This window comes from Carlito syrichta, unplaced genomic scaffold, assembly GCF_000164805.1.
Source record: "Carlito syrichta isolate Samal-C Ts95f unplaced genomic scaffold, Tarsius_syrichta-2.0.1 Scaffold302078, whole genome shotgun sequence".
Lineage (NCBI taxonomy): Eukaryota > Metazoa > Chordata > Mammalia > Primates > Tarsiidae > Carlito > Carlito syrichta.
Genome location: NW_007246174.1, coordinates 107,994 through 120,850, shown reverse-complemented (window position 1 = coordinate 120,850; position 12,857 = coordinate 107,994). Strand labels below are relative to the sequence as shown.

General features: G+C 40.3%; 1 protein-coding gene across 5 annotated transcripts in view; it reads right to left on the bottom strand.

The window, feature by feature from the left end:
- The window catches only part of NDUFV2 (NADH:ubiquinone oxidoreductase core subunit V2), a 62,965-nt gene extending 50,515 nt beyond the window's left edge, over nucleotides 1-12,450 (bottom strand). For 3 of the 5 annotated variants that reach the window (XM_021711340.1, XM_021711342.1, XM_021711341.1), the window contains exon 1: nucleotides 12,304-12,441. In XM_021711340.1, coding sequence (XP_021567015.1) covers nucleotides 12,304-12,372 — 69 coding nt within the window. In that variant the 5' untranslated portion in view covers nucleotides 12,373-12,441. Of the gene's footprint in view, nucleotides 1-11,759; nucleotides 12,035-12,303 lie in introns of those variants that run through there. The other 2 variants (XM_008056008.1, XM_008056009.2) reach the window with 2 other exon arrangements.
- Between the last annotated feature and the right edge of the window lie 407 nt (nucleotides 12,451-12,857).

Genomic DNA, 12,857 nt, shown 5'->3' with positions numbered 1-12,857 from the left:
TGATGTTAACAAGGGACCCTTGTCTTATATTTTCTCTATTTTCCAAATTTCCTACTTAGCATAGATTAATAGGACAAACTAAAAAAAAAAAAACTTAAAACATTCACTAGATACAAACGAAACTTACCACTCTACTATAAAATACATTTCTTCTTCTAGCTTCCCTCTATGTCTAGTTAAAAAGCAATAATCTCCAAATGAAGATAGCTTTCATTTTGAATATTTGAGTCCTTTCTCATTAATCCAGGATATGTCACATGCTCTCATTTAAAATAAAAATATAGGTAACCCCCTTGGGTCCCCTCCCAGTGTAGGAGCTTTTCTGTCCTCTCAATAAATCCTGCTTTAAATAAATAAATAAAAATACAGAGATAATCTTGAAAAGCCTGTGTAGCTACATATTTGAAAATCTATTTTGAGACACTCTCTTGGTGAATTAGAACTACGGACATGCACATGAGCTTACATACACATTTCTAAAAAAATGTTTTGAAGTCCAAATCATTTAAGACAGACTGCTGATTGAAAAGGGTCAGGATAAAGCAGCTAAGTTCTAAGGGGGGGCGGGACTTTCAGATTTTGTTGTTATTGAAGGTTTAGACTACTACTCTGCCACTTACTAACATGTGACCTTATACAAGTCACTTAATTTTTTAGGCCTCAATTTCTGTACCTATAAAACAGAGCTGTCCTCTTATTAGACTGTTTTGAAATTAACAAAGTTACTCTGAAAGTACTTTATCACCTATTAAAGCATTTTTTCCCTTGTTTAGCTAACTCAAGGATAAAATATTTAGTAACTGACAAAATAAGATTCAAACTGCATTTCTACAACTAAACAGATTTTTTTTTTTTTTAATTGTGCTGTTTTTGCTTTTGCTGGGCGTGGTGGCTCATGCCTATAATCCCAGCACTTTGGAAGGCCGAGGCAGGAAGATTGCCTGAGCCCAGGAGTTCCAGGTTGTAGTGAGTTGTGATCATGTCACTGCACTCCAGTCTGGGTGACAAAGTGTGAGACCCCAACACACACAAAAAATTGTGATATTAGTTGACTTTATCAAGAGAGTCACAGAACAGATTATTGAGGAGTTTCTTGCATTTGCACATATTTTAAAATATATCTACATAAGGCTTATAATTTTTGTTAGAAATTATAATGTATTTTAGATGGTTGAAAAAATACCAACTACTTTTTATCAACTGAAACTGACATAGATTTCTTTTTAACTTAAAGTGGAGACGGAAGAAGTAGTGCTGGTAGAAAATTTTCCACGGGTCTCAAGTTTCTGCACATATTGTGGGCAGAGGAACTGACAGCTTTTGTTCCAGAACATCTTTTCAAGTATTTTTGTAGAGAATGTGTCCACCCTTGCGCAAAGGTTGAGTGGGTTTTCTGTAAGACAGGTTCTCTAAGCTCTGGGTTCCCGGCTGTGATGCCCAGCATTCACCTGGGCTGCTCCACATCACTCCCATGAGCTATGACTGTGCGAGCGAACATGAAGCTCATGTTGTCTGCTGTGCCATGAGTAACAGTCTCTAACCCAGGAATCTCCTGCCAGCATCCAAGAAACTGAGACATGTTACCTTGTTAGCTTACAAACATGGTATCAGTTTAATAAGAAAGTCAATAAAATCTAGAAGTACACCACTTTCCATATCCTACTGACTTTCTATCAAAATATTCCTGTGAATGAATATAGAGATATATAAAAAGAAACTAGTAACATTTGCTGTCTCTAAGAGGGGAAGGGAAACAAGGATGTGGAAAGGGAAGGAAATTGCTTTTTATTATAATATATGCAACACATTTTTTCATAACATATCCTTGCATCCCTATTCTAAACTGGAATACATAAATCATACTGTGTATTTACTATAATAGACATCCTTGCTAACTATGAGTTTTTTGCCACATATATATATCACACTTCAGTTATTAAAAATAAAATCTTTAGTCCTTTCCCTGTCTTACTGTCACCACTATTTCAGACATTATTCATGTCTGTGCATTACTGTAACAGTCTTCTAGCTGATCACTTTCTCAATCTAAAACATCCTAATGTCACCGAACTCATCTTAAAAATCCTGTCCTTCTGACAGTGGTTGTGGTATGAAAGAAGACCTACATCAAATATGTTCTAGCATAGGCAGTATCAATTTCATTATTACTAAAAATAATTCTAACACCTCTGAAATTGGAATGTATCGCTAATATCTAATATTCATATCATATTCATAAATATGGAGACAATATAGCAAAATGGTTAAAAGACCAGCTCCAGGCCTGTTTCTTCATTTGTAAAAACAGAATAATAACAGTATGTACTTCATAGGGTTGTTGAAGGGATTAAAAGAGATATTTCATGTAAAGTGCTTAATACTCTGCCTGGCAGATGTGTAAGTACTGTATTATATTAGTGTTACCTGTCATTAGCTATTATTATTAGAAAGACTGTATGTCAGGTACTAAACATTTTCACAACATTTGATTCTTAAAACTTTTCTGCAAGATGGGTACTATTTCCAGAAAACCGAGATTTAAGCAAATTTTGAAAACTTCTCAAGGCTACATCACTAATTAGCGACAGAACTCAAGTTAGACCCTAGGGCCACATGACTACAGAGGCTATGACTTTATTATTAACCACTTGGACTGGAACTATTTGATGACATCAATCAGAGCTCCAGAAGAACAGAGTAGGTCTAAGAAACAAGAGAGTTTAAGGAAAAAAACCAGACATAGGGAGAAAAGCCCTGCCTCCTTGGCTTACAATGCTCTTCTTTAGAAAGAAAGACGCAAGTTACTTAATTTTCTTTTTAATCCTCGCCACTTTTCTGTCCCTGCAGAAAACCTGGACATACACATATAAGCATAGCATTTGAGCAATTTCAATATCTGAAGTCAGCCTCTTCAAAATTAGAAAAGAAGGATTTAGGTTATGTTTATAAAATGAAAGAATCAAACAAAATAGGATAAATTTATAAAAATGAGCCCTCACTTTTTACTGGCACAAATCTATGATTCATCTATATCAAGATACACGTGGCTATTTTCAAAGCTGCTCTGTTTCTTGGTATGTTTAAAGAACATTACCTATTTTACATTCATTATAATATCCATGTCAGACACTTTCAATAAAGGAGTAAAAAATATTAAGAGTTCTAATTCATATCTTTACACTAGAAAATGGACAGTTAGAATTCAGTTTCACTTTTAAATAAAACATTCTAGAACCAATCAGTCTCAAAACTGGACAAAAACAACTTAACTAGGCTGGAATGAGTCAAAGAGTAATAACTGAGTTCTACCCACACCCATCTTAGACTACAATCTAGTCTTTTCCCTAGAATCTAGTTTCTCGTGAGACTCTGAAATGTTTATACTTCAATAAATTCCAATTTAATCCAGTGAACACCAACTGAAAGTTCAAATAACTTGTTTTTTAAGTAAAGAAGAGTATAATACTTAAGCAAATAGAGACAATCTTTTCTCTGGATTCAAGTAAACCTTGAGTGACTTTATATCAAGCATTACTACATATTTTTTTTCACTGACTCAACAATCTATGGTTTGTTATTATTGCCATTTTACATTTAAAGAAACTCAGGTTCTGAGACAGTAACTCATCTGATACCATATAATTAGCGACAGATCGATTTTGAGCCCTGGCCCTGTAAATTTATGTCTTGTGCTCTTTCTACTATCGTTTCCCTTTTACTGTCATTTGCGAAAACACCACCAATAGCTCAAAATGTCAAAAATTAAAATTTTATATTCTCCCCAAGAATAAGACTCCTTAGAGATCTTTTCATGGGCTCTACTCTTATTTACAAGTTTCTTCTGTAGCTCAAACGTTAGTATCCAAGGCAGCTCACATTTCTGTTCTATCAGATATTTGCATCATAAAAGGACACAACCAGCCAAGAGAGCTTAAAGGTACTAGAAAATGTCAAGAAAAACAATTTCAGAATTAGTAACCTAAATTAGTCAAAAAGACAAGACTAAGGTCAGGCAACTGAAAAACAAGCTTTTCCTTTATTAGCAGTCAACTCAGGCAAGGATAACCTTCTGACGATCCCTAACATTTATAGATTAAACCCACCAAGATGAGGGTTCACATGCAGAGGGGTCACAACACACATGTGCAACATCTCTTGGTAAGTCAAAAGTGTTTGGGATACATTCATGCATTCTTCCCACTGTTCACACCTGCTAGTTTGTTACCCACAGTTTCCCCTCCCCCACTGCCAGCTCAATCAAGAAAACTGAAAACTTCCCAAAAATCAGTGTCCATGATACACTAACAGCAAATATTTTTAATTTAAAAAATACCGGCTGGGCTCGGTGGCTCAACCAGTAATCCCAGCACTTTGGGAGGTCGAGGTGAGTGGATTGCTTGAGCCCGCGAGTTCGAGACCCACCTGGGCAACTTGGCGAGACCTCATCTCTACAATAAATCAAAAAAATTAGCCGGGCATGGTAGTGCGCACCTGCAGTTCCAGCTACTTGGAAGGCTGAGGCGGAAGGATTGCTGGAGCCCAGCAGGTAGACCCTTGGGGTGGCTGTGAGTGTGCCACTGCACTCCAGCCTAAGTGACAAAGTAAGACTCCAACTCAAAAAAAAAAAATCTTGAAGAATGCGTTTCTCATTGCATTTTATTTTTAACAAAGTAGATGCTGGGTTAACAGTAACTGTAAAATCTATTTCAAAAATAATAATACTTACTCTGTATCAGATACTGTGCTACAAATATATATACTATACCTCATTTACTTCTCTCAGCAAGCCTACCAGATAGGTATTATTATCCAGTTTTAAGGGTAAGAAAACTAAGACTCAAAGAAAGGAAAAAGAATTTCCTGAGGTCATACAACTAAATAAATAAAACGCCAAACATAGCCAGGTGTGGCAGCGCGCGCCTGTAGTTCCTGCTACTCAGAAGGCTGAGGCAGAAGGATCGCCGGAGCCCAGCAGGCCGAGAGTGGCCACTGCACTCCAGTCTGGGTGACAGAGTGAGACTCCAACTCAAAAAAAAAAAAGCCAAACATAGCTTTTCCTAACGAGTACATGCCTCAATCACTGAAATTGAAGTTTTGTCATATTTTCTAATAGACATAGGAGTTCCTATGATAATAAACTTCCACTGATAGTTTAACTGAAAGTGTTAATTTTGGTTAAAAGAATATAAGTAATTTTTCCACATTATAAAAAAATTAATAGAAAAGGTACATGAACAATCCAGGTATTATTATAGGCACTATACATTACAGATTAAGATAACCACATTAATGATTTTGACCACCTTGACCATAAATTAAAGCATTCTTTAGATATCTAAAATCCAACAGAGACACAAGCAAGACTGTTGTTCAAAAAACAAGAATAACTTACAGAAATGAAATGCCAGCTGGGTACAGTGACTTAAGCCTATAATCATAGCACTTTGGGAGGCCAAGGTGAGCTGACTGCCTGAGCCCACAGGTTCAAGAACAGCCTGGGCAACTTGGCAGGACCTCATCTCTACAATAAATCAAAAACTTAGCTGGGCTTGGTATTGCACACCTGCAGTTTCAGCTACTTGGAAGGTTGAGTTGGACGATCGCCGGAGCCCAGCAGGTCAACACTAGGGTGGCTGTGAGCGTGCCACTGCACTCCAGTCTGGGTGATGGACTGAGACTCCGACTCAAAAAAAAAAAAAAAATTAGCTGGATGTGATGGCACAGCCTGTAATTCCAGCTACTTGGAAGCCTGACACAGGCTTGCTTGAGCCCAGCAGGTTGAGGCTGTGGTAGCCATGAGTGTGCCACTGCACTCCAGCCTGGGTGATAGAGTGAGACTCCAACACACACACAAAAAAAAATTAGTAAAAACAAACACAGATATCTTTAAAAACTTTGGCTAGGAGTTAACTGCCACTAATAACTCTGACTTGGGAAATCAGAGCAATCAATGTAGCAATATCCGCACGTTATGAAAAAGAATAACTGAAATCCATATGGACTTCATATGTAGAATATGAGAAAGTACTACAAAAATACCAAACAAACTTTAAAATACACCTAATATAGTGCTATAGAGAAATATGGTGAAGGTTGGAAGCAGTGGTTCACACCTGGAATCCCAGCACTTTGGGAGGAGGAGGCAGGAAGTTTGAGAACCCAGGCATGTGAGAACAGTGTGGACAACATAGCAAGACTTCGTCATAACAATAAATCAAAATATTAGTCGAGCATGGTGATGTGTGCCTGTAGTCTCTGCTACTTGGGAGGCTGAGGTGGAAGGACTGCCTGAGCCCAGTGAGCCATGATCATGACACGGCATTCCAGCCCAAAATGAAAAGAAAAAGAAAAAGAAATGAAATGCCCAGGCATCCGGTGACCTGAGTTCAGTCTCAATTCTGAGTTTCACTGTCCTTCTACATGTAGCTACCTATATCTACATTATCTCAACTAAGTCCTACAACCAGCAAAAACTTCTGAATTTCCATCTTTTTCCTAAGTAAAATGAAATCACACTGGCACACTTTTTTATTATTACAGCATCTTCTAGATTTAATTATTATTATTTTTTTTAGTTGGAGTCTCACTCTGTCACCCAGGTTGGAGTGCAGTAGCACACTCAAGGCCACCCCAGCTTCCTGCGATCCTTCCGCCTCTGCCTTCCAAGTAGGCAGAACTACAGGCATGTGGTGCCATACCTGGCTAATTTTTTATTTATTGTAGAGACGAGGTCTCATCAAGTTGCTGCGGCTGGTCACGAAACTACTGGCTCAGGCAATCCACTTGCCTCGGCCTCCCAAAGTACTGGGATTACAGGCTGAGCCACCGAGCCCAGCCTGAATTGAAATCTTCACCATATATACCAACTTCCCTTAGTATACTTGATCAACTTCAGAAAGATAGATTAAAAAAAAAAAAAGCCAGGCACGGTGGCTCATGTCTGTAATTCCAGTACTTTGGGAAGCTGAGGCAGGAGGACTGCCTGAGCCTAAGAGTTCAAAACCAGCCTAGGCAACATGGCGAGACCTCACCTTTACAATCAATCAAAACAGGACTTGCAAAAAACCCCAGCCCATACTATATAATCTTGGGCATTTATTTGTCTGGGTCTTCATGTATCTCATATACAAAATGGGTAACACCTAGCAAAGTATTACATATATAAAGCCACCTTCCTCCTCAGCAAAAGGTGTATACACATAGTAAGTAGCTGGGCAGGTGCGGTAGCTCACACTTGTAATCTCAGCAGTTTAGGAGGCTGAGGTGAGAGGATCACTGAGGACAGGAGTTCGAGAACATGTAAGTCTTCAATGTTTTGCTGAGTGAAAGAAATTTTCTACAATTGATTTATAACATGCTTCCTGAATTGATTCACAAACTAGTGACAAGGTTTCCCATCGCAAAATCACTTACTTTCACCCTACAGGTTATACATGGTCAATGAATCTATAATTTATTACTCAGTGTACCAAGTACCAAAGAATAAGCAGTGCTCAAAGAGAAGGGAAATTCAATTATTCATTGCAATAGAGACTGAGTTCACATCTTTAATGAAACGATCTAAGTTTGTACTTTGCAATAGTGGCCTACTGAACCTAACTGAATCTACAGTTTGTTCATTTTCTTTCCTCCCTAAACTGCTTATTTATGGCAGTGACACATAGAATAGTGGTCTCCCAAAATTACCCACATTCTAATCCTGGGAACACATTCATCCTGTGAAAGTTAGTTTACACAGCAAAGGAGAATTAAGGTTGCTAATCAGCTGATCTTAAAATAGAGAGATTATCCTGGATTATCAAGTTGGGCCTGATGTAATCATAGGACCCTTAAACACTGGAAGAGGAAACAGACTCAAGCAAGGATGTGTGATGAATGACAGAAGCAGGGTCAGAATGATGAGATGTGAAAATCAGACCTGACTTTGCTGGCTTTGGAGATGAAAGAAGGGGCCAAGAGCCAAAAAATGAAGGCAGCCTCTAGGAGCTAGAAAAGTCACACACACACAAAGATTCTCCCCTAGAGACTCAAAAAGGAGCGCAGCTCCATCTATACCTTCACTTTTACCCACTGAGACCCATGTCACCTTTGACTACAGAATCTTAAGATAATAAATGTGCTGTTTTATGTCACCAACTAGTGGTAATCTGTAATTTGTTATAGCAGCGATAGAAAACTAAGAATGTTTTTTTTCCCCTACAATAAAAGAATTTATTTAGTGTCCTTGAGCCAAAGGGAGACACACTGAGACATCAGTGTATCAAAATCAGGTTTAAGAATCTCTGATGTGGGCAACCCCTTCGAGTCCCCTCCCACTGTGGGAGCTTTTCTGTCCTCTCAATAAATCTTGCTTTTAAAAAAAAAAAAAAAAACCTCTGATGTAATGGGAAAAATATTTCATTCTACAAAACTTAAAATTTGGAAAGAAAAATGCCACCACAGAAGGTGGCATACTTCTAGTATAGCTGGGTAGATGTTGTCAAGCAAAACTACTGAGTAATAACTGTAAACTCTGATCAAAATACTTTTTTTTTTTTTTTTAATGGGAATCTCACTGTGTTACCCAGGCTGGAGTGTAGTGGCACACTCATGACTTCCGCAGCCTCGACCTGCTAGGCTCCTTCCTCCTCAGTCTTCCAAGCAGCTGGAAATGCAGGCGTGCAACACCACATCCGGCTAATTTTTTGATGTAGTGATGAGGTCTTGCCAGTTACCCAGGATGGTCTCGAACCCCTGGGCTCAGGAAATCCTCTCTCACCAAAATACTGGGATTATAGGGCCCCACCGCACCTAGGCAACAAAACATTATGAAGGCACCAGAGACCCAAGACAGCCATGCACAGGACAGGAGTATACAAGCCAGTGAGATTATTGTTTTTTTTCCTTTACATCTAGCCCGAAGGCACGCCTCAGTGAGAGTTTGGGACAGCCAAAGGCATGGGAAAGTGAGAAATGTCAGAAAAGGAAGAGCCAGAAAGGGTAAACTATATGTATACTCTACCCAAATCTCTGCTGAACCATGCATATGCATTCAGCAAATTCCTAAGAAACCAACCAAAAGACCTGAACCAGTATTTCATCTGCTGCCCACAAGAGAGATGGATAGCAATAACATAACACACTCTTTGGAGAAATAAAACAGGATTAGAGCCTCTTATAATATAATATTGTTCACAATGCCCAAGATACAATTTAAAATTTTCAACATATTGAAACCAAAAAAAAGGAAAACACAACCTATTCTCAAGATAAAAGAATCAACAGGCAATGTTGGAGGCTGAACTTGATGACTTCAAGGAGAAAAAAAAAAGAATCAACAAAAATCACCAGACACAGATTTCAAAGCAACTATAATCATGCTTAAAGACATAAAGGAAAACATCCTCAATGAATGAAAAAATAGAGGGTCCCGGACTTACAATGGTTTGAACTTGCCATTTTCTGACTTTATAGTGTGAAAGTGATATGCATTTACTATGCTCCTCGATAACCTCACTGTAAATTGAAAATATCATAACTCAAAAACACATTGTGGATTTACAACATCTTCTATTCACAGTGAGTTTACCAAGATATAATCCTATCATAAGTAGAGAAACACCTGTATTTGAAAATGTCACAACTCTCTCCTACCAAACTTAAATTAGTAGCTTGGGAATGAGGCAGTGATGAGTTCTAAAGTGGTATCAACATTACAGAAAACCATGGGTAATTACTGAAGTAATGAAGGGAATAAGTCTATCCTGAGAACTTATTACTTAAATAATTCATAATTTTTAATCAATTCTTACAATCATCTAATGAGGTATTATCTCACTTTACAAAAAAGAAAAATGAGGCCCACAGAAATTAAGCTAGATGTCTCAATGTCACACAACTAGTACTAAATTCTGGTCATATTTTAAAGATGAGCTGAAAAGCCTGTCAAAGAGACCAGCAGCTAACAAAGCAGAAATCAGAACAAGCAATTGCTTTGAAAATGTAAATGGGGGGGAAGTAAAAGTCTCTCATTTAGGAATGAAATGTCCTTATTTAGACCTCACTCATACTTTTCCTGATCTAGCCTACTATTGGTGAAAGGTTAGAAAAAGGGCTGGTTATTTAAGTTTGAAACATCCACACAATGGAATGCTATACAGCATGAAAATGTCTAGATATGGAAAGCTGATCAAAACATATTATGGAAAAGCTGGCTACAAAAATCTTCCAACTAAAAAAAAAGGTCTGTTAATTGTAGACATCAAAATATTAACAATGGTAATTCCAAGCTGATGAGACTACGAGTGATTATTTTTTTTTTTAGCTTATTCTATTGCTATTCTCAATATTCAGTTTTTCCTACGGTGTACTACTTGTGTAATAAAAATTAACTGTATTCATCAACGCAGTAAGTATTTAGTGGGCACATACAGCATACTAGGTACTACCTGAAAAAAAATGAGAGGAAAAACACTGTTTCAGAAACATTAAACTTGATTACAATTTTCCTCCACTACCTGAAGTTGTTCTTTTTCATTGTTAAAACTGCGTTTCAATTTACACTTCTAACCCTTCTGCCTCAAAATCCAAAGAAACAAAATATATGTGTACCCCTATTTCTATCCTTTCTATAATAGACTAGGTCTGACACTCATCATCTCCCACCTAAGGTTCTGCAAGAGCCTCTTGACTACTTAGTCCCTCTGGGTTCAGTCAAGCCCCTTTCACCCTCGTGTCACACAGTGATCCATCCAAAATAGAAAACCAACAATATCGCTCTGCTCCTCTAAAACCTTTCAGACTTCTCACTGCCACTAAGATAAAGTCAAACTCTAGTATGGCATGCAAGGAGCGCCAGTATCTGGCCTCTGACCTGGCCTCTACCCCTCTCTTATTTCACTTGGGAACACATCTTACCTCCAACAACAGAGTTGGCTTCTTATACACACCAACCTCTTTCTTGCTAAGTATCAAACATTCTTTTCTATGTTGTCCCTTCCACCTAGCATACCCTCTGATTCCATCCTCAATCTCTTAGTATTACATCCAGGAAAAATTCCATCCCCCTTTCAAACCAAACTAGATGACCCTATTGCTGTCTCTAACATTGCACGGTATCATATTTACCTTAAGGTTCCTCTTACATGAGACTATCAACTCTAAAAGTAGAGGGATTGTCTAGGTCTTTTTCTTATCTGTAATATGAGGTCAAAATAGTACCAACCTCAAAAATTAGATGTGGAACGTAGGTATTTAACTCGGTGCTTGGCACACAGGAAACAGTCACCAAATGACTGTCATGAGTATCCACCTGGAGTTCAGGAGTGCATGTAGGACTTCAAATGTTTATTGAAAGACTACACTCTACAAGAGGGAGTAGTTCCATTTACAACTGAGGAAACTGAGAAAGATGAACAGTCCAAGGTTACACAGCTACAAAAGGCGGTGAAGCTACCATTCAAACTGGAGTCTAATTCTAGAGCCCTAAACTCATTGTATAACATAAAATCCCTCTTTTGCTGAGAACTAATTTAACCTTTCTATTTTACGCCTGAGAAAAGACCAATAAAGATAAGTTTTCCTTTCAGTAAATGCCTGTGGTATAATCAACATTTCTGGAATCTGCACTTTAGATTGAACTCAGCGATTCGGTTTCCTTGCCTATAACGAGATGTACTTGGCTCTCAAAAGACCATTCAAGCTCTAAAATCCCGTGTTTCTTCGGGTGGATGCAGTTAGTTGTGGTGCTGTTCTTTCAGTTAGTTGATACGATTACGTACCAACATTTCCGATACGCAATGCACAACTGCAGTCAACCCAACGCTGGTCACCCTTCTGCGGCCCTAAAGCAGCTCTCAGGAAGCCTTCACCGAGAAAGCCAGGGTTCTCTCAAGGATGCTGCAACCTGACAGCAAGGCTGTCACCAGGCCTGACGACCTGGCAAGGTGCCTCCTCCCTCGAAGGCAGGGGTCTTGGAAACTAAACCGGCCCCCCCAGGACAGGCCTACGTTCCGCGCTGAAGCGAAACAGCAAAAATCAGATCGCCAAACGGCCCCTCCTTTCTGCCGCCTCAACCAAGTCAGGCACACGCGTCTCAGTGGAGCCGGGGAGGCCACTAGCTGCCGCCGGCAACCTTCCCTCCGGCTCCTCGCTCGCCGCGGAGCTGCCGCGGCCTCCCCGCCAAGAGGACGAAGGCCGCGGTGCCCTTGCCGCCGCCTGCAGGCCCGGGGACAGCCCTGGGCTCTCCTGCGCCCAAAACCAAGGGAGGCACGGAGAGCGAAGTTAGGGCGGTGGCGGTGCCAGGCTCATCCCGAGCCTCCTTACCCAGTGGGCGGCGAAGCCGGCCGCCCGGGCCCGGAGCGCCGTGGAGAAGAACATGGCGGACCAACCCATACGCCTTCCCCAGGCGGCGCCAGGCAGAAGCCTGAGCGCGCCCGGGACGCACAGCGTGCGCGCTCCCGAGCCCAGACCAGTGCGTGCATGGCGATGCGCCGCTCTCCACGCCGAAGGGCGACGACCGGCGGGAGCGCGCGAAGGCGCGCGGGGGGTGCTGGGCCCAGTGGGCGGAGACTTCCGGGGGTGAGGGGCGGGATGGGAACGGAGGGCACGGCCCGGAAGCAGCCTGAGCCCTCGAAGCGCTGGGTCCTGCGGGCCGCCGCACGGGTCTGGGTATGGAAGGGGAGAGTCCCGGAGCGGCGCCTTGGAAAGAATTAAACGCCCATTTGGATTTGTGGGGCGAGCTCCCTTCCTGGAGAGCCGTAAGGATTAACCACCTTCCTTTATATTGCCGTTACTTAAAAAAAAAAAAAAAAAGCAAAAACCAAAACGCCGGGCGCGGTGGCTCAGCCTGTCATCCCAGCATTTTGGGATACCGAGGC